Source organism: Podarcis raffonei, chromosome 11 (assembly GCF_027172205.1).
Source record: "Podarcis raffonei isolate rPodRaf1 chromosome 11, rPodRaf1.pri, whole genome shotgun sequence".
Taxonomy (NCBI): domain Eukaryota; kingdom Metazoa; phylum Chordata; class Lepidosauria; order Squamata; family Lacertidae; genus Podarcis; species Podarcis raffonei.
Window position 1 is genome coordinate 35,127,690 of NC_070612.1, and position 21,921 is coordinate 35,149,610.

At 40.8% G+C, this 21,921-nt stretch overlaps 1 protein-coding gene across 8 annotated transcripts in view; it reads left to right on the forward strand.

The window, feature by feature from the left end:
• Positions 1-21,921, forward strand: part of ADGRV1 (adhesion G protein-coupled receptor V1) — a 237,345-nt gene that overhangs the window by 185,615 nt on the left and 29,809 nt on the right. For 7 of the 8 annotated variants that reach the window (XM_053409101.1, XM_053409099.1, XM_053409103.1 and 4 more), the window contains one exon: positions 14,080-14,237. The exons of the other annotated variant lie outside the window; for it this stretch is intronic. In XM_053409101.1, coding sequence (XP_053265076.1) covers positions 14,080-14,237 — 158 coding nt within the window. The remainder of the gene's footprint in view (positions 1-14,079; positions 14,238-21,921) is intronic. 8 annotated transcript variants of the gene reach the window in all.

Below are 21,921 nucleotides of genomic sequence, written 5' to 3' on the forward strand. Positions count from 1 at the left end.
TCATGGAAAACAGTCTTAAAACCAAAAGAAGAGCCCTGCTGGATCAGGCCAAAGGTTGATCTGGTGCCACATAGTGTTCTCACAGTAGTCAATGACATGTCTTGGGAAGCCCACAATCAGGACTTGAATGCACCCTTCAAGTTTTAAGCAAGCTTTAAAAACCCATCTGTTCCAGCTTCTTTTTTATAGATGGCTTTATGATTCTGATGTTGAAATTTTTTAAACCTTCCAGCTGAGCTATAATAATAAGGCTTTATTTGCTGCCAGTGTGTTGTGTTTTTAAATAGCTGTTTTGATTTTATTCTTTCTATTTTTTATTATTGTTCTGTAACGTAGATTTTGTAAGTCCCTTGTGAGGGCATTTTCCCGGAAAAGCAACCTAAAAATACTTAGATAAGTAAACAAAATGATCTGTTGAATATCTTCCCACCTTGTGGCCTGACACATGCAGGCAGTGTTCAGCCTGGTGTTGGAAATCTCTAGATTTTCTGTCCTGGGGGACTTCAGCTTCCATGCCAAAGCCTCACTTTGGCTGGAGTGACTCAAAACATCATGGGCACCATGAAAGCTATGCATAGTTTTTTTAAATGTATGTTTAATGTATAAACATATTTATGACCCAATACTACCTCTGGGAATACTACAAGGGAATAGAGGGAACAATTCCGCACTGGACATAGTGAGAGGGTTTATGGATGAGGGAAATGTTTAAAACTGATACCTTGTGATAAAGAGACATGTGGGACCTCCTAACTTTAGGAGTGCTTGCGCTTTTGCATGCAGAAGATCTCCATGTCAATCTGGCATTTTCAGGTATATGACTATGAAAGACTCCTGTGTGGGATGCTGCCAGCCAGTGCAGGAAATGCTGAGTTGGATGGACCAACAGTGTCTCAAAATACAACATGCTCCCCCATACAGTCCCCTCATTCTTGAAGATTAAGCAGTTGGGAATATGCTGGAGTGCAGATGGCAGAAGACTTGGGTCAAATCCAACCAAACATGGCTTAGAGCCTGTTTGAGAACATGCTCTGTGGCGGTATTGGCAGCAAAGAAATCTTACTTCACTGCCAACATTGCATCTGCAGAATGCTATCTGGCAATGTTGTTCCAGTTTGTTAGAAGAACTGCATAGCCTCCTATTAATAACCTGCGAAACTATCAAAGGCGTGCTGGGACTTATTTGTGAAGCATTTTAAGGATTTTCAGTTGCTTCCGTCTACTGAGATGCCATATTGCAGGGCTTGCCAGCATTTGGAACCGGTGGGCACACTTTGAAATCTGGGCAGCAGTCACACTTTGTCCTGCCCCTTACCTTGTGTTGAATAGAACTTCTGTGGATACGATCTAGAAAACTTCCATCTTTACACCTATCGTAATGTGCCACCATTGATGGAGTTGCAGCCTCAATAGTTTTGCACTGGCAGCAAAAAAGGAGCAAAGTGTGGGACAGGTATAAGGTGCAAAAACAGAAATGCTTTCAGGGTATTTGCAGGGATGCAATGAAACTTTAACGCCCAAAAATGGAGGTGAAGAAAAGGAGGGTCTGGCAGTTGAAGTACAGAAACGGAGCAAATTCTACCCTAATATAATTTGTGTGCATACTGTCCCTGACATTTCCTTTGCTTTTTAAACACATGCACCTAATGAATGGGATTAAGTGCCACACAATTGCAACTTGCCAGAAGGAACCATTCTCTCTCTCCTTCTCCTACACACTGTTGGAGTTCTCTCAATCCCATGAAACCCAATTTTGGGGGCAAGTGGAGAGGTGGGGGGGGAGGCCTGTTGCAGAAGCCCTCACATACAGAGCTTTTGCTAACTTGATTAGTTAGGTGAATCCAGTCCCCCACCCCCTTTTTCAAACTGCATGTTATCAGCTTACTGACTGTGTTATTTTCCCCCCAACTGCACACTAAAAAAAGCACAACTTGATGGGGTTATTTGTATCTTGGTACCAAGAAGAACATTAAAGTGGGTAATAATGGCTCAGTCACGACTCAAATTGTTAAGACTTTAATTAGATAAAGGCAACAGCTTGAACTTCAAAAAGCAGCTTTCAATCATTTTGAAAGGCTCCACTTGTGTGACATTTTAAGTGATGGGCACTTACTTGATTAACCTGCGTGTTCATCAGTTGTCAATCAGAGGGTCACACCCTTGTATGTTCTTTTGTGCATTATCCCAAAATAGAAATCCTTTAACATAAAAGCCATCCTGTAACCTATATATAGAGAGAGAGTCAATCTTTTATTCAATCTCCAATTACATCAAATTTAGAGACATCAATGAAATTAGCAAGCAATATCCCACCCCCACCCCCACCCTGTTGCATTAAGGGGATTCATTGTGAAGGCCTAAGGTATAATCCATAGAACATTGTTTATCCGATTTAAAAGTGAAATATGTAAGATTTTTTGCTGACACATTTTTTCCCTTTAAATTGCTGTTGGAGCAACTGCTACTCACCCTGTTAAGGGACTACAAGCTGAAAATGAATATCTGTTCCCCCAGGGCTCCAGGATAGGGAGGCAGAGGTTGCCACATGGTGCAACCTCAGTTGGAAAGGGAGAATCACTAACTTCTTGCATGGTCAGTGGAGGGGATGACTGCTTGGAGTTGCCCTCCACCTGTTCATGCTTGACCCTCTATATGCTTGCCCGTAATCCAATTGTGGCATGGGCACAGGGTGTGTGTACCCTGGTCACCCCTGGTGTATTTAGGAGGGCGACCTGGAGCAGCCTGCCCTCTTGGTTGACCGATGGCAGATTTACCACCTACCCCAGACTGTTAGGGGCCTGCTCAGTGGGGAAGTGGGCAAGTTGGCGTGGGGACTTTGTTATGGTTTATCGGCTGCCATATTCATGGCCAATGAGGAATCTTCTCCTGCATATACTAAGGTGAAATGTGCATAGGACTGCATATATTTTTGAAACATTAACATACAAAAATGCATTTTAGCCTTGGGTTTATGGGCTCTCCATGCAATCAAGAATACCAGTTACTCAGGACTTCTAGTCATGTAAGAGGCTACGTGTGTATGCCTACATGTGTAGGCTTTGTTTTTCAGATATTATACTGAATGCACAATGACAAGGTTGATCTATGCGAAATGAGGAGCAGAACCTGTGCTTCTGCTCCACTCTCCACATGCTTAATCTATACGTGGGGATGGTCGTTTGTTTGTAAAGGGCTCTCATTTCATGAAGAGCACTGCTTAAGTCTTTTGTGCATGTGATTATACAGCTGCTGGCTTTGAGTGCCCTGTCTCAATATTCACATGTAGAATCCCATTTAGTATTCCAAGCCAGAGAAGGACTTCAGGGGGAAATGGTGCCCAGTAGTATGGCTGAGCATTACCTGCCGCACAAATTTGTACAATGAAGCAGTTACTTGCAAATTATAGTGACATCAGAAGGGCTACTGTGACAATGCTGTGACACTGCTAATAGCACTTTTAAATGTCTTCTGCTTTCCCCCTTCAGTGAAGACCCTCAAGGTAGCTAACAAAATATAAAAGCCAACATAAAGACATATAACACCATCACTGAAACAACTATATCTATATCAAGAATTGGCCGTGATGTTCCAGCACAACAAATTGTTCATCACTATGACCAGGTGTGGCAAAACAGCGGAGCACAACTGTGTTAGGTAGCACAGAAACTGAAGAAGTGGAAGAAAGAGAGAGCAGCTACAAGTGATTTACAAGCCTTTCTAAAGCCCTTTTAGCTACTACAGTTATGCTGGCAAACATCTACTTTTCTGCAGTAAGCAGGTGCAATAGAAATGCAGACGACAGGCAGCAGAGCAGAGTTCCTCCACCCATTTGCCTTGTATAAGATAGTGCTGGAGATACATTGATGCTATTCTGTAGATAGTGTTGCTAAGTACTACTTTCATTGTGGGAATAAGTCCTTCGTTCATTGCGAGCATGGGGCTACAGTGAAAAAAAAATCCTGTAGTATTTCTCCTGAGAGCTTTTTATAACTTTGCAAATATTTACCACCATCAAGGCAAGGCGGAAAAGGAGGAACCTCCCTTCCTAAAAAAACCCCCAAACAAACCCAGGCAATAATCAGTGAGTTGTGCCTCTAAAATGTTTAAAATAGAAATGCTACCTTGTTACAGAAATACTATGTTGACGTCTTCTTGAGGAAAGAAGTGTGTTTTTGCTGATTGAAACTGTAGCCATTTTTAGATTGTGAAGAAGAACAATTTAGCATTTAATTTTAGAACGGTTGCAGCATACAGTATTTCTGGATGAGTGGAACACCCATGCATGATGCAATGATTCCATATCTGGCACAAGCTTCCTGCAAGCAAATCCTAGGTACTTGAGTGGGTGAACATCTACACCTGCATTCATCTTAACTGACCACAGTGGGGCTCTGACTTGGATGCAACTCTCAGTGGGTAAAATGTTAGATGTGGAGCTGGAAAATATGTGCATTTAGCTGTGTGATCGCTGCACACACAAAGATGTTTAAATGTTAGATGATAGAAAGGTAGCCGTGTTGGTCTGCCATAGTCAAAACAAAATTTTTTTTTCCTTCCAGTAGCACCTTAAAGACCAACTAAGTTAGTTCTTGGTATGAGCTTTCGTGTGCATGCACACTTCTTCAGATACACTGGTGTATCTGAGTGTATCTGAAGAAGTGTGCATGCACACGAAAGCTCATACCAAGAACTAACTTAGTTGGTCTTTAAGGTGCTACTGGAAGGAAAAAAAAATTTTGTTAGATGATATGTGGTGATTTTAACTTCCAGGGGGAACTTCCAGTTATTAGTCTGTTGCACCAAAAACAAGTCTTGTGACACCTTAAACACTGCCAAAGACTAGGTGTGGTAGCAATATCGTACTTCTGGGACAGAATACTATATACTTTCCCCCCCTGCAAATGATTGTGTACCTTCCCCCACCCCCAGTGTATGCATGTTAAATCAGACAGATACTCAGAAATATTTCCAGTGTGTCTCTTTATGTGTGTGAGAGAGATGTTTGCCCAGCATTCCAGTTCTTAGAATGATATCAAAACCTGAACATTTTATAGCTGACAAAAATAGAAAGCATTGAGTAGGCTGATCACACATTCGTTTAATAACAATAGGTGATACCCAGGTCATAATCAAAGTAGATTCCATTGAACTTAAGGGACTTATGCTACTTATGACCATTGATTTCAGTGGGTCTACTCTGAGTAGGGTTAATGTTGACTATCACTCAGCTGTTGTAATTTAGAGACTAGCAGTACCAACCACAAACATACTCAGAATCTCATCAGGAGTGATTTTTCAGTTTTGCCCACTTGCAACATTAAACTCTGTGGGTGGTATTCAGCTAAGTTTTACTCCAAGTAATCCCATTGATATTAACAAAGATGACAAAGCTAGGTCTATTAATTTCAGTAGATTTACTCTAAGTAAAATTTAGCTGAGTTTTGCCTTACAAATGTATTTGATTTTTTAAACAAAATCCTACTTTTCTGTATAAAAGACAAATAAAACAAGTCTAAACTGCTTTAATCAATAAAGTTAGATGGAACAGATTTACATTATCATTCTTAAAGGACATTTTTGTCCTTTAACCTGTCACCTGTCCTACAAGACTCACTTGATATTTGTCCTCATTTACTGGAGCTCAGGCAGGACAGCTTATACATTGTTTTCTTATCCTTTCTTTGCATATCCTGAACATGAAAACTCACATATTCTTGATTCATGCAAAATAGTCAAGATAACATTTGGCATCACATTTTCTTGTGGTGGGAAAGGAATAGTTCTGATATACCCTCAACACTGTTTCTTCACATTTGATTTAATAGCTTTTGGGACAACACAGATACTTCCCAGTCATTCTCAACATTACAGCACACAGTGATTTGACTTATTCAGCTATTCAACTTTACATCTATCATCGCTGAACTTGTTCCTTTTATGTTGAAACTTCTGAAATGTGACTTCAGCCTACAGTGTTCAGAACAGTTTGATAAATCAAACTTGTAAATATCTTGAAATGTATAGAGACACAAATAATTTGAGTGGTGACCTGCTAGCTGTAGAAGTCTTTTCTCAGTGAAACAGAAAACAGCTGATGCTGAAACTAGGGATGTCACAAACCCACCTCCCTGTCCTTCATGAAGCAGTTTTTCAAGAGTTCCAAAAGGGAGATAAAGGGTGAGTGAATGTACTTTTAATAGTTAGTAGTTTCAAAGCACGTTAACAAAAACCAGGTCACTTCACCTGATATATGGAGTGAAAAGTGCAAGGTATCAGTGCACTGCAAAGGAGGAAGCCAGCTTCAGAAATAAATGCACTGAATCCTAAACTGCATTTGCAGCTTTACAACTCTTCAAAAAGCTTCAAAATAGGTGCAGTTCCAAAAAGAAGACGACTCCCTGCTTTGATCAGTTCCTCTTAAACATAATTCTACAATCTGGTAGAATCAAATCAAAATTTGTAATACAACCTACAGAGATCTTAAAGGATGAGCTGAAACACACAAACAACAAAAGCGAAAGAGCAAAAATCACTGTTAATGGGAGGCATGTTGAGTTGTTTGTTTGTTTGTTTGTTTGTTGTTCTCCACTGTAATATGAATCCAAAATATTATTTGTTTCAAGAAAATGCCAATTCAAAATAAACTGTGTTGCAGGCAATAGCAACAAGTCCAAAAGTTTCAGTATGTCATTGAGTAAATAGCGTCATACACACCACAGCTGTTTTTAAACTTTGGACACGTGAACAGTTGATACGGCTCATCTGAGAACTGTTTACTTTTAAAGTTCCTTGTGCTCAGAGCAGAATGCATTGTAGAGAAAATCCCCTGTTGATGTTGCATTGGCAGTTAAGGGGATTTCTGGTGAAGTCAGGTACACTGCATGAAAGAGAAACCAAAACAAGAGCTCTGTAAATGGTAATAAAGGGAAAGTCCAGCATATGTGCAAAAGGAAGGGTGTAACTTTAGTTTTTGTTTTAGTTTTCTTCTGTTCCACAACTAAATATGCCCTTTGGTTGCCTTATCAGCTGATTTGAAAAGTTATCACATGCTGTTGAATTTTACATTCCAACTATGAAGTTGTTGTACCTTTATGATCAAAAGTGCCTGCCAAATGGGCCTGTATTCAGTCCCTAAAGCTTCCATGTGGTACATCTGTTCTCAATTGGAAGCCACAGAAGCCGCGTCAAATTTTCGGGTTCCAAAGAACGTTCGCAAACAGGAACACTCACTTCCTGGTTTGCAGCATTCGGGAGCCAAAATGTTTGAGTCACAAGGTGTTCAAGAACCAAGGTACGACTGTATTTAATAGTTAAATGTGTTTTTTTTTATTTAGTGATTGTTTATAAGTTGTGTACTTGTGGTATTTTTGAATTTTTTTATATTTAAAATAATAAAAAGGAAGAGGGTGGGGCTAGCTTTGCTTTCCTGGGAAACCTGGGGTGATATGCAATGTAATCTATGTTAAAAATCACTTGGTAGTATGCTTGTTCCAGAGGCGAAATGTTTCATTTTGTACTGCAAGAGAATGCATAAGCAAGTTGTTGGTAATTTTGGAATCATCCACTCTTCTGTTTGTCCTGTGATTCCTAGGCACGGGTTCAGGAGGTTTTTGTTCTGTCCTGCCACTTTCCTTGAGAAAGCCTGTGGTTTACTGCTGAATCAGACAAGACATCAGTTGGGTTTTCTGTGAATTGACATTTGTTCAGTAAACAGTGGGCTTTCCCCAGGGAAAGCAGCAGAACGAAAGAGAAACCTATTGGACCCATGCTAGAAATCACGGGACAAACAGAAGATATCAAGGGGCAAAGGGAAATGTGGATGAGCCCTTTGTTTTGTGATCCATTGCACAATGAGTTTCTGCTAGTGCATCTATTGCATTGGAGTCCCCTGTTGTGCAACATTAAAACTCACTCGTGTACTGGTGCAAGAGCCCTTGCACTAGCAGACAGAGAATGTTGGGTGCAGCCTTTGGGGTTTTCATAACTAGCGGTATGTGCTTTGATGGAGGCTAGGGCAAGGACACACAGTCTGCTCATACTGGGGAGTGGGATCATTCCTGTTCACTTTGCCCCAATCTTCTGAGTATGCCGGAGTTGGGTTGAGGCCTCAAGCACAATGCCACTCTATCCCTCCCATGTTTTCAGCCAACATAGTTTTATTATGTGAATGGGGTTTCAGGCACCATGGAAATGTTTAGAAAGAAAGGTGTATACTGGAAAACAGGAGCTATTGGCTGGCTTGGAAGTTACATCACAAAATACAATCCAATAGGTGCCTGTGACACTACTGCATAATCTTTCCCACAGAAAACTGTGCTTGTGGGTGGGTGCAGGGAGAGAAAACCCTCAAGTAACCATAGTAAACAGACCGATCCCTGGGAAATTGTGATTTATTTGGAACTGAGGCAGTATCATCTGAGCAGATGTATGATGTCTGTGCTGCCCTCCTGAAAGAAAGTTAGTGTCTGGGAAGACTCTGACTATGAATGCAGCAGAATAGCTATGGGGCAATTAATCTACATTAGGTGATCTTTAGCACCCATAAAAGTTGGTCGACTAAAAGATAGCTCCCTGTTTTATTCTGTGGGAGTTACGTAGCAACAAATGCCTATAGCAATCTCATTAGTGTTTTCTTTGTAGCACAGAGAGTTGACGAGACTCACAGTCTGCCATGCTTTAGATGTAAGCAGCCACAACTGTCTGTCCCCTCCCCCCTTCCTTCCAGAGAACAAACAAGCTAACATGATCTGAGCCAGTGGTAACCTCAAGCATTTGTCTTAATGTTTGCTCAGCAACAGCATGCAGCAGCACCGGCAGCCAATAGGAAGGTTTTGTACTGCTGCCTTTACATATAGTTCAGCATGTGTCTGCTGTTTCCTGTTTGTCAGCTGGGAACACCAGATGCAGTTCTTTTGATAAGAGGTACTTGGGTTCAGAATCTCTGCTCAGGTCTTTCAAATGTGGATTTAGGGCTATTTGCAGACTAAATCCACTCAGAGATACTGCCTTAGTGCTTTCTCCTAAAAAGTAAATAACTGTGAACAACGATATGCACACACTCTCAAATTGTAATACCATTGTTTACAAACTGAACTGGCCAAAACCAGATAACTCTTCTGGTGCGTTCATCGCACTTTGTGCATCTCTCCACATCATTCTGTGGGCAGCAAAAGAAACCGCAAGGACAAAATGAGTATACATGCAAAGAGCACACAGTCATTTTAAAAGCAGTCACCATGCATAAAGCGGCAGCAGAATCCAGTGAGAGGTCTGTTGTGCAGTGTAAGAGACAATATGCAATTCACACTGCAGGAAGGAAAGAATGAATTGGTTTGTACTGGCTAAAGACATTGACGCACAGAGAGATCATGCTTAGGACAAGAGGATCAGCCAAAGGAGAATTAGGAGGGCCCTTTGGCTGATTGACATCCGATGTCCCTTTAAATGTGCTGTGGAAGAGTGGATTCTTGGCTTGTTTTTGTTTTTATTTTTGTTATGTATTTTGTGTTTTTTTTTAATTGTAATTTTATGTTGTGAACCACCCTGAGTTCTATGGGTATAGGGCACTATACAAATTTAAATAGTAGTAATAGTAATAATAGTAATAGTAATAATGTCCGAGGCATCTCCCCTTTTTGACTGCAACAGCGCATGTCCACTTGGTTCTTAAAAATTGCACTAAAAATTGCTATATTAGTATTTAACCCATTTTAAGCTACTGTAAGGGACCCAGCAAGTCACAGAGCTCAGTTCCCTGAATCAATGTGCTGGGAAAAGAGTAAGGTGCCAGATAAGGAGGACACTCATTGATGGCTGCAAGAGGCTTGGGTCATATCCACAGCATGCATTTAAAGGTCTCATATTCCACTTCAACAGTTATAGCTCCAGGCCCAAGAATCCCGGGAACTGTGGTTTGTTAAGATTCTCCTAACACAGCTCAGCACCTGTAACAAACTGCAATTCCAAGGATACTTTGGGGGAAGCTATAGCTGTTTAAAGTGGTATGATATGGCTTTAAATGTATAGTGCAGATGAAGCCCAATGGACGTACCTCGGAAGTCGAATGGAATCCATTCTGGAAGTCCATTCGACTTCCAAAACATTCAGAAACCAAGGCGCAGCTTCAACTTGGCTGCAGGAAGCTCCTGCAGATGATCGGAAGCTGCGTCGGACGTTCGGGTTCCAAAGAACGTTCACAAACCGGAACACTCACTTCCGGGTTTGCAGTGTTTGAGAGCCAAAATGTTCAACTTGCAAGGCGTTCGGGAGCCAAGGTGTGACTGTATTTTAATTAAAGCTAAGGCTGTGCTTGTTTATGCCAGAGGGAATTTGCTGGTGACTCTCCACAGCAGTGTCAAATTAGATGTAAAACACACCTAGTTCCATGCACCCTCTTGTGTGTATGTGCAAGAACTGGGTTGCAGATGCAGATATGTGTTTCCTGGGTTTCAACTGAGCACTGCTTACAAAAGAATTAGGGGTATGGAGAGTCAGCAGGTAAGCTCATTTTGCCAAGTCAGCATTTTCTGCCAATAGCCTATTTCAAAATGTTCCAATTAATTTCTCTGATAAGTCTTTACATGCACTCAGTAGAACAGAGCACATAATATCAAGCATTCAACAAGAAGGTGATTTAGAATTAAAAGGGAAACAGAGTAAGATCGGTATACTGGTGTTCCTTCCTGCAGGTGGTATAAGAGCAAGAAGAGTACCCAGTACCGGTAATTGTAGTAGCCTCTTCTTCAGAGGCTTGCAACTGGGGGGAAAAATGCAGATCTTCATTTGGTAGAATTTCTTATGTAGGAAGCTATAGCTTTCCTCTCAGTTATTTTCTGTTGATAGGCTCAACCTATTCTTTGACCTTTGTTGCTTCTAGTTTAAACTCAAGCTGAATCTAGAATTTGATTGTGTGAACAGAGGAATGAGAATGAAGGGGAATGAGTCAATCCTAATTTAAAATCTTCCTTTAGAATTCACAGAAACAGGGATGGCATGTGTTTAAATGCCCAGCAACTCTCATTAGGTTCATTGAAATGAACGGGATCAGTACAAGGGGGCAGATCTAGGAAATTTGCAGGTTCCCATTTATAGAGTTGGCACAATGTCTGTATGCTCCTTGTACATGATATCATCTTAGAACTTCCACTGAGCCCTGTTCAGGCTAGAATTAGGAGCATAGGAAGGTGCTTTCAATCTGTTAGACACTACTAGTCATGCTTCCTCAGTTTTAATAGAGGTTTTGTCAGGTCTGAATTAAGACCTTTTGAGGCCCAAAGCACTTAAAAGCTTTTGGTGCCCCCATATATATCTAATTCAATATATATATAAATAAACCATAAAATAAAATTTTATTTTTCGAAATAAAACAAAACTTACAGTAAGATGGAAAATAATGTTTATTTTTGTATACTTCCACTTTACTCCATGATACGAACAATTTCAATACTATCTTACAGCTGAATCCTGTGCTTTTGTGCTTTAATTTAGACAGAATTTGTCACAGAATTTGTGAATTGAAAAGTGGAGTTGCTGGTCCATGGTAAATCCGGCAACGGAAAATTTCTGTGGTGCCCCCCCCTTCCCTTGATGCCCTAAGCACATGCTTATTTTGCTTATTTTGCTTAAATCCAGCCCTGGGTTTTGTGATTTGTCAGTCTTGACAGTGAGAGTGTAGTTTGTTGAAAGTTAGTTATGCACTTGAACCATGGCTATGGCTTAGTTTTTGTAGGCTCTTCTTTCTTTCTTTCTTTCTTTCTTTCTTTCTTTCTTTCTTTCTTTCTTTCTTGCATTACGTTTTTTAGAGAGGAAATACTACATAAAAGATCCAGGTTTGCGTAGGTACAGCTGTCCGCATCTTGGCAGAATCGGCATAAGGCTCAATGCAGACACACAGTAATGCAGATGCACAGCTGGAAATTTGAGGCCTGTGAGTTTCCAATACAGTCAGTGACCATTTTAGGTACGTCCAATTGATGTGCAACTGCTGGCGCGTGTGTCCTTTCGGACCCGGAAGGGGGTAGGGCATGCTTATACGCACTCTGCAACACACGTAGGGACCAGGAATGGAACCCCTGTGTGAAATGGTTGCCACCCGTTCCTCAATAATGGCCCAGCATACTGGAGTGTATGCCCACCTGTTCATGTCCAGAACATCTGTTGTGAATCCTTTGTAAAGCCACCTGCACATGGGTGGTTGCAGTCAGATGAGGATGCCTTTAATCATATTTATGCCTAAATCACAATGACTGTACTAATAAAGATTACACATTCATATTTTGGAGAACTAATAAGTAGCTTTGGGGGTTTTTTGTATCTCCCCCCCCCCCGCCGCCTGTTTGTTCTTGCTATGTAAAAAGCAAAGTAGGCATGGGCGCACCATACCTTCCGAAAGAAATTGAAATTTTTACTATAAATCTTTTTTCCTTGAAATAACAGAGTTCAGAAATTAAAGCCCAAAGGAATGGAATCTACTTGGAGCTTTGTGCCTAGCAATGGAGAAAAATAAATCTATTTGTATTCATTGGAAACTAAATTGACAATGGTGTTTTCTCTTCTTAAGCCGGACGTATATTTTTATCCTTCATGCTTCATGAAGTTTCTAAAATCAGATGATTGTGTGCTTCCTTGAAGATGTTAAGAGTGGATTAACAGCAGGAACATCCTGTTGATAGGAATTCTTGAGCTGAAAATGTTTGTTCCCGTACAGCCAAAAACCTGTTTATTTTCTGAATAAAATAACTTATGTGTCATTGTCTGTGCAATCTTATATGTGTTTAGTCTGAATTAAGCCATATTCAGTTCAATTGGATATTTTCCCAGATAAGCATGCTTAGAGTTGCAGTCTTTAATGATGTAGATTAAAGGTCCTAAGAACTTTACTGAGACAAATCGAGAAATTCAGCATTTTACTAAGGAGAATACAAAATGGCAGTAGCTGTAATGCTAGCACATACTAGAGGCATACTTTTCAGCAGTGCTGTGTTTTAAAAAAGGAATGCAAGCAGGTGCAAAGGAAACTGTAAGTAAGTTAAGTCAAGGGAACTGAATATGTATTGAGTTTAGGGAAGGCTTGTAGCTAATGGGTGGGACATTTGATGCAGGACTGAGGATGTCTCCAATCTGAAACTCTGGAGAAATGATGCCAGCCAGTGGAGGCAATACTAAAAGCTAGATGGATCCATGTCCTGACTCAGTATAAGCATCCTGCATTCCTAAAACCTGTTTAGAGCCACTGCTTCTGCACTAGGCGCTAAAATCCATTGTACAAAATATTCCAGTGAAGTTGTCCTTGGAAGATGCGACATTGAATTTCCATCAGTGGAGAAGAAGGCAATGTTCTCATCCATCCTTGACTAATGCAATGCTCATCCATCTCCCCCTCCTAATTTGCCCACCCACGGTTGGGTTTGCAGAAGGAAAGTACTTGTTTCCACCTGTTCTTTGATTGCCAAATTGGAATATAGACGTCTAGCCTCACCCATTTGCCCACCGCAGTGTAAAAATACTGAGTGTAAGTTATAATTTAAACGGATGAAAAAAGCAAACAGCCACAAAGGAGGAGGAAATGGCAAGAGGAGGTAGTTTGGTGAGGAAAAATGGCTTCAGCCTCCAAGTGGCATGTAGTTTGGTTTAACTACAATGGAAATTATTGCCTTTCATTACACACGAAACTCCTTGATTTTTTTAAAGTGGTTTTTTTTATTAAAAAAAAGATGTTTGTGGTTATAAAGGCTCAAAATGGAAAATTACACAGCACACTTTAAAGAAATGGTGCAATTAAGTGTCCATATTAAATAAACATATTTAGAACTGTAAAAAATAATTTTCTGTGTACTTAGCTCTTTTTTGTTTATATTGGAATAAGAAGAAAATTAATCACATTTTAATAATTACGATTTTTCGTTATTTCAAGATGTACAAGGCAATTAAGACCACTTGAAAATAAATAGTCATGTTATTTGAGTAGGTAATTAAACAATTTGTAGCTTGTAAAGAAATGTCGGATTCCTCCCCCTCCCTTGCACCATGCAAACTGCCTATAATGTCTGGAAATTACCTAGTTTTTCTCTTTCTTTCCAGGTGCTTTATCCCAAATATTTATGCAGCCCTTTTCACTGCTGTGCTGGTTCCTCTAGTATGCTTGGTGGTGGTATTTGTGGTGTTTCTCCATGCCTATCAGGTGACTCCCCAGTGGAAAGCATATGATGACGTATTCAGAGGAAGAACAAATGCTGCAGGTATGGAAAATGGAATGGTCCTAATCAAACTAACAAGGCAGGTTCCTGCAATAACCAGTCTCTCCAAATAGGTAGCCACTTTCTTACTGGAAGGCTTCCTGTGCCTTCAACAGCTTTTGTGTTATGCAGAAATTAAACAGGTGAAGAAGTCCTCCTTCCTATTTCTCCCACTGAAGCAGCCGGGTGCAGTGGCTGCCCCCAGATGACAGTTGTGGGAGAGGAGGCCTGACAGAGGTGGCATGTTGCAGCAGAGTCAATGGAGTGAGTCCTGCTTCTCAGCTCTCCCAGTGCTGGAATGGCTTCCCCTTTTTGCAGCCATGTCCTTCACCATTTCAGGGCATAATCTGTGAGAAAGTTCTCTGTGTAGGCCCCACTGAAATAAACAGCACCTCTCATCCATTTTGAGCAGTGCTGAGAAAGTCTTTGTTGATTTTGCCCACAGAACATTGGTAGGGATTTCTCCACAAATACTTACTCTTTTATCAGATTTGTGAGGAAATCCCCATAGATTTTTTTCCTTCTAAATCTCAGGTCAGATAAGTTTAAGTGTAGCACTTATAGTGACCTAAAGTCAGTGAGCAACTCTCCAAATGTACTATACCTAACATACTGGGGATCCCTTTTGCTATTATTTTTATTTATTCCGTTTTGATCTTCTGCCAGTTTATTTCTACGTACAGGAAGAAGTCATGTTAGTGAATTTCCTGTTGGCATAAGTCCTGGAGACCCAACTCCTTTGTCTCATGAGAGAGAAAAAAAGAAGTACAATCTGATCACACGATGTACTCATTTCCCCTTCTCCCCTCCCCCCACTTCCTGGCTTATTTACTTCAAACTTCTGAGACAATTAGGGCGGAAAGGAAAGTTTAGATTGCCATTTGTGTCTTTCAATTTCTTTTAAACTAAAGAGCGCTGAGAAAAGTGGTGGATTTTATGACAGGGAGCTGCATTTCTGTCATCCTACCTAAGGGGAATATGTCCTATTGAACTCAGACAGTTCAATGAGTTAGTGTGCTTAGGATCTTGCTGCTCAAGTCAGTTTTATGTACCTGCTGTTTCATATAACTTTTGTTATCACCTTAGATAGCATGAAGAGGCTAGGTGGATTATTGCCTTTATTACTTCTTCTTTTGTTGTAGTTTGTTATCCATCTGCAGTAGCAAACATGGGGCTGGTAAGCCCATCAGAGCTAGTCCATCTTTAAAATGAACACATAAATTCAATGAATCAATGAGATAAAGTTCTAGATCATGGAGGTTGTCTCTGGTAGCTTTTTCACAAAGCAAGATTATGGCATGGTACTAATAAAAATGGTGATGTGTATGGCTTCAATAGACTGCGTCATCTGGTGTATGCGTGTGTGTTTATTGTAGGTGGCATGCAACATGCTTGAGCCATCTGTAATTATTTTTGCTTCAAGCATCTTCTGCCATGCATCTGCTTCTTAATTTTTGTATGCTGTTACAGACTGCATCAGTTGATCTGTGACTTAATAGTCACTAGTGAGTAGTCCTATTTTGCAGCAAGGACTTGAACTATATATCCTTGTGCAATTAAAAATGGTATTGTCTACCTACTGACCTGAAAAACCTGATAGGAACAGAATTATGAGAAGCAAAAATACATGATTTTACTAAGAGGTAATGTGTTTCGAGGTGTGTCAACAGGAACATTTTTTTCAAACAGAAATAGGTGAGTCTTTTGAGGGTGAAATGTATAAAGGAATTGTATTCTCCCTAGACAAAGTATAACTTGTAGAAAAGGAGCAACTCTGGCAACACTCTAACTCAGAGTTAAGTGCACTAAAGCCCATTTAAATGAATGCACTCTGGCGCACTTTGCTTATTGGATTGTGGCCTGTTGTGTTTATAAGAAATATGAACGACCTTTTAAGGTAGAAGGTACTAAGGTGGGAGGTACTATTGGGTCATACAAAGCTTGGTATAGTTTTTTTAAAAAAAATTCCTTTGGCTTCAGATTAGATGTTAGGAGTTCATTGCAGAGCTTTCCCAGTGGTTAAGAATCTCCTGCAAACTAGTCTGTGGATGCAAAGCAACACTTGGACGCACACTGTGACACTTTAAGACTAGCCACTTCAAGGTTAAAGATGCTCAGATCCATTGAGACTTGAATGCCACTGTCAGTCTTTGGTGGTGTCTAGGGCACTACTTAGTCCAGCCCCGGTGGATGAGTTCCAGTTGTTGAAGCCTGGTTGCATAGACAAGATGCCTCGTTGAGAACTGTCCATTGCCGATACAGCTTCCCTTTGCCCCTAGTCCCTCATTACATTGAGTAGGGAGGGAAACTCTCTCTCGGTCCTTGAGAGAGAGAGTAGTCCTGGTCACTTTAGAATAGTGCCATGACTTCTGAAGAAACCTCAATAATCAGCTGGATTCTATTCCCCTGCCTGCCCGCCTGCCCCCACAAAGCTTGGGTTATTCTAAACCAAATTGGACTCAGCTGTGTCCCCAGTGATATCACTTATCTGGATCTGGCAGCAGAGTGAGGCATCTCTGCCTCCCACTTCTGTACCTGGTGCACTGTGAAAATAGACATGGGAAACTGCATTTTCCAGATTGATGTTTGACTCACAGCAGCATTCCAGGCACCTGAGGGAGGTTGAGGGACCTCCCGCTACTGTTACTGTTACCCATTGGCCATGTAAGAAGATGGGAGAAAGGGTGGAGGGAGAACTGTGCATGAATGAGGCTTTGGAGATTGAGTGAGGAAGGGACCAGTTTCAGTATAGTTTCAGTATGTTGCTTTCCTTGCATTTGTGCATTATAAGCCCCCAAGTAAGTGACACCAGCTTTGGTGATTCTAACAAGTACCATAATTTCTTTACAAATAAAGAGCTAGGATCTTCAACATTCCATCAGACAGCAAGGTGGTTAATACATAATATATGACCTATAGCAGCAAGAGAGACTCCTCCTTGCAGAGTTTAGAGTGGGGCTTGGGGACTTCACCAGCAGTGAGATATTGGGAGCTATCAGTAAGTTGTGAGTGCACATTTCAACATGTTGGGCAAATGGCACAATCTGTGCATGTTTACCCAAAACTAAGCCCCAACACAATCAATGGGGCTTCTGCATAGAATGCTGCCTTCCTTGACTTTTTGAAGCATTTCTTCAGTTCTGTTGGGTCTATGAATAGATCTTCTTTACAGATGAAAACTGAACTCCCATGATTCTGTATGGTGTGTGAGATTCTGTGCTAGAAATCAAATGTTCAGCGTTGCTGTGTTACTGCAGCCAAGCAAAATTGTTGCCATTGGCCATTCTTTCAGCATTAAAAATCTCCAAAAAGGGAAAGATTGTTTTCTGTTTTCTGAAATATGAACATATTCAGCTTATAAAACCATATTGCTTTATTTATTTGGAAGGTTTCAGTTGGTTCAGATTGTTTTCTAAGCCGGTTTCTATAACTTTGCTGCAAAGTGTTTTGTTCTTTGCCAAGAGTTTTAAAAATATTTGTACAGGAACCAAATGGAACAGTAGCTAAAATAAAAAAATCAAACAAACTAACAGCTTGAGCCTATGGATCAGAAGCCCAAGTAGTTACATCTGCCACGTAAGAAACTCCTTCCCCCAACCCACCACTTTCCCCTCCGTTCATCCCACCTGCTCCCTTCCATGGTGTACCAACATGTGTTTTCCTAAAGGGGAGAAAACAGTGGTTAGGGAAATGATTATGCATCCCCCCCTTGCATTTTTGCCATTTCCTTATGCAGCTTTGCAGGGAAAACAGCAGGCTCTTGGACTTTTACTACACACAAAAAGTGTGTAATGTTTGTTCAAGGCTGATCACTTGTACTACATAAACCTTTTCTGCATAGCCCTGTCAGGAGAATCTGCAAGTTTGATCCAGTTTGCTCTGGACATTAAGTAGGATCATCTAGTTTGATGTTCCAAGTCTGAAATCCCTAGGGCATTTTTGTGTGTGAAAATATAGCCAAACAATAGAACAGAACGCGACTAGCTGCTCTAAATTTTTATGCCTCAACCCTGCAGGTCACTTTCCATGCTCTGGTTTTCAGAAATACAGGTGCTCCAGTAAGTCACTCCCAGATATACATATATATAAAATCATTGCATGCGGATGATTCATATATGTGTTTACTCTCACCTCAGAAATGAGCATGCTGAGTCATAGAATATAGCAGCAATGCAAGGTAATTGACTAACAGATGACAAGTTTTGATGAAGGGGAATGATGTATGGAACTTCTTTTGAATTGCCAACAAGTCATTAACTGTTTTTAATATAACTCTTTCCAAATGTTCACACCCAGTTCTCCACTTAAACCAATCATATATATATATATTTTAAAAACAAATCTTGTTTGGTTTGTTCCTGAACATCTGGGATGGCAAAGCTTTGATGCCCGAGGCATCGATACAAAGTATAATTACGATTCAGATACCACCTTCGCTAATGAAGCCTGACATGTCAAACAGTCTAAACTACCCTTCCCGACCCCTCCCTTAGATATCTATCTGCAGTATTTTTCTACTGACCATTTTTCAGATGGTGCCACATATTGTTACTACCCAATTTAGGGGCCCAGTGATACTATTAATACAGGGGACTGTTGCTTTGCATTTCTGCCTTCTACTTATCCTGTGCCCAGAGGGGTTTCCTACTAGTGTTTACTTCCCCACCCCTATTCCAAACTCATTCATTGTTACATTTTCTCTCCACAATTCCCACACAGATGTTTTGGGATTTTGTTTTGTTTGCTCATTAGGCTAGTTTCTACACACTGCTTGTCTGGATGGAGGATAAGCATTAACATTCAAGGACACATTCTAGCTAGGCAAAACCATGAGAGGAGGCTTTGCAGCAGGACCAATGAGGGGCACAGCCAGAGAGAGTCCCAAGGGCCAGATAGCATGCCCTGGAGGGCCACATTCAGCCTTACGGCCTGAGGCTTCCCACCCCAGGCATGTGTGTGTGAGAAATACAATAAGGTTAATACTAGGACTTGCCGATCAGAAGGTCGGCGGTTCGAATCCCCGCAACGGAGTGAGCTCCCCGTTGCTCGGTCCCTGCTCCTGCCAACCTAGCAGTTCGAAAGCATGCCAGAGTGCAAGTAGATAAATAGGTACTGCTCTGGCGGGAAGGTAAACGGCGTTTCCGTGCACTGCTCTGGTTCGCCAGAAGCGGCTTAGTCATGCTGGCCACATGACCCGGAAGCTGTACGCCGGCTCCCTTGGCCAATAAAGCGAGATGAACGCCACAACCTCAGAGTCGGTCACGACTGGACCTAATGCTCAGGGGTCCCTTTACCTTTACCTTTAATACTAGGACAGTCAGTGGCAAAATCTAAATGAGGGCTGATCTGGAAGGATATGTCTTCAACTACTTTGTGTGTCCAAAACCCCTTGATTGGTTCATGATATGGCAAGCAAGGAATCGCATACAGTGACCATAATTCAGAGCTCACTGGAGGCTTCACAATTCACCATAAGTATGAGGGGTTTCCCTCCTCCCTTTCTTTCACCTAAAGCAGGGAGGTTGTATGGTTCCTTGCTTGATCATTGCCTGGGGAGCAATGTAGAGCTCATAGGCATTCTGGTAAGTTGCCCAGTTTAGCATACCTGGATTTTTCTTCCATCGACACCAACTTGGGCATTGTCCGCTGCTGGCTTTCCTTTACTAAAAGTGGCTTTACTTTGGGATTAACATTTTTTCCTGTGCTGAGACTCTGTTTCCTTCCTTAACATAACTCTGGGGCAGCCCATGCATAAACTTTTGAGAAAAGATTAAACTGCAGTAAGAAGCTCTTTATGTAATTGTTTGAGAGAGTTCAGTTAAGTGTTTTCTCAAATTGTTCTCGTTGAATTCAGGAGGCCTTAAAATGCTTTTTCCTTTGGCAGAATCATGCCCTTCCCCCCCCCCGTCAGATCAATTTCTGTCCTTCTAGCCTGCTATGAAGAGAATGACAGTTACTTTACAGAATAGTTTTCCCCCCAACTAATTAAAAATATATTAAAATTTAAACACATCATGTCACCTTTTCAACTCAAGAGAGAGAAGCAAAGCAAATATTTGCAAAGAAACTCAGGGCACTATTAACACAATGTTCCAATTATTCTTTTTATTGGCTTTTGGGGGGTGGGGTAATGTAAACACCATAGCCAGGGGGGAAATGAACACAATATGCTGACATTACAAATAAGATTCAGACATTGAGAAGTGCTTGAGGGTGTGCATTGTGTCTGGTCTTTATTGAGCATTCATTTTTATTTGTTTGAGGGGAGGTTCTACAACAATGTACATTCATCCTGATCTGCTCATGGAGTGTTTATATGTGTTCCCATTAATCATTTCTTCATCCCACGTTTTTCGTACATTTCACCATCACTTTTTAAATCACAAATGGTCTGGGGTAGAGTGTTGTTTTTTTTAGTGGCTTTGTTGCACTACTAGGGCAACAGAGCACTTTACTCCACTTAACTGTGTAAACCTAAATTTCCAGTATGTACTTGAATCCCTCCTGGAAAATAGGGGCAGTCTAGAAGTGCCATACATTCTTGACCATTGCTTTTCAGTGCTGAGCAATTAGTATTTTTAACTCAAGCAACAAAGTATGGTGTACTCTGTACTTAAACCATTTGCACAAATGTTTTCTGATCTCCAAACTCAAGCTAACATAAAATTGTTAACATTTAAAGGGCAAACATGAATCACTGTGGCTCAAACCCTGAAAATCTTTTGATCCTTGGTTGACAGCTGAAAAATATCTTTTCCAATAAGCTATGCCAAAATCATGATCAAGGACCAGATATTTATTAACAAATAAAGCTTATTAGTTTGTATTGCCAACAACCTAGTTTTCTAATCATTACTAATGAATGACCCAAAGTGTCTCCCATCCCAGCAGTATTCCTTAACAAAGGTTTCACTGCTTTACTTCTTAAAGAAAGTACTGTAACAGCACAAGACTTAAAAGCCAGTTTCCTCTTAGGCTGTGTTTTCTCTGCACAAACTGGGTTTTCTCTGCACAAAAAGAGCTTTTAAGCTCTCTGCTTTGCTTGTGTTTAACTTGCAAAATTTCAACCAGCTGGCTTTCAACCATGTATAGTTGAAATGGCACAAATTAAATCTGTGCAATATGCTAACATACTATACATGAAAATGTGTGCAACTTTAGCCTCACCTACCTCTTTGGTCAGAAAACACACACATGCCCTTTCCGTGCAGATGATCAGGATTGGTAAATCGACTCCTAGTTCTTTCCACTCTGCTGCTAGCCCTACTCCTGACTGTCCCCACCACAATAGTTTTAAAAGAACCATCATAGAATTGTAGAGAGTTGGAAGGGATTATTTTGCCCATTGTGAGGCTCAAACCCATGACCAGGGCTGGATTTAGGTTTGATGAGGCCCTAAGCTACTGAAGGCAATGGGGCCCTTTATATGTCCAGCTGTTCTTTGTCAACAACAAATTGACACTGTTTTTTGTGTTGAATATATGCTATATGGTAATTTATCGACCTAATAGGTATCTGAAGCTATTTGCACATGCAGAATGTAGACAACCTATATACAGAAATGAGCAAACCAGTGATATTTTAGGGAGCAGGCTAGTAGGCGGGGCCCATTACTTACATCATAGGAGCCTACACAACACAAAACATTGTTGCTATATGTAAGTTTTATTTGATTTGATTTTTATCT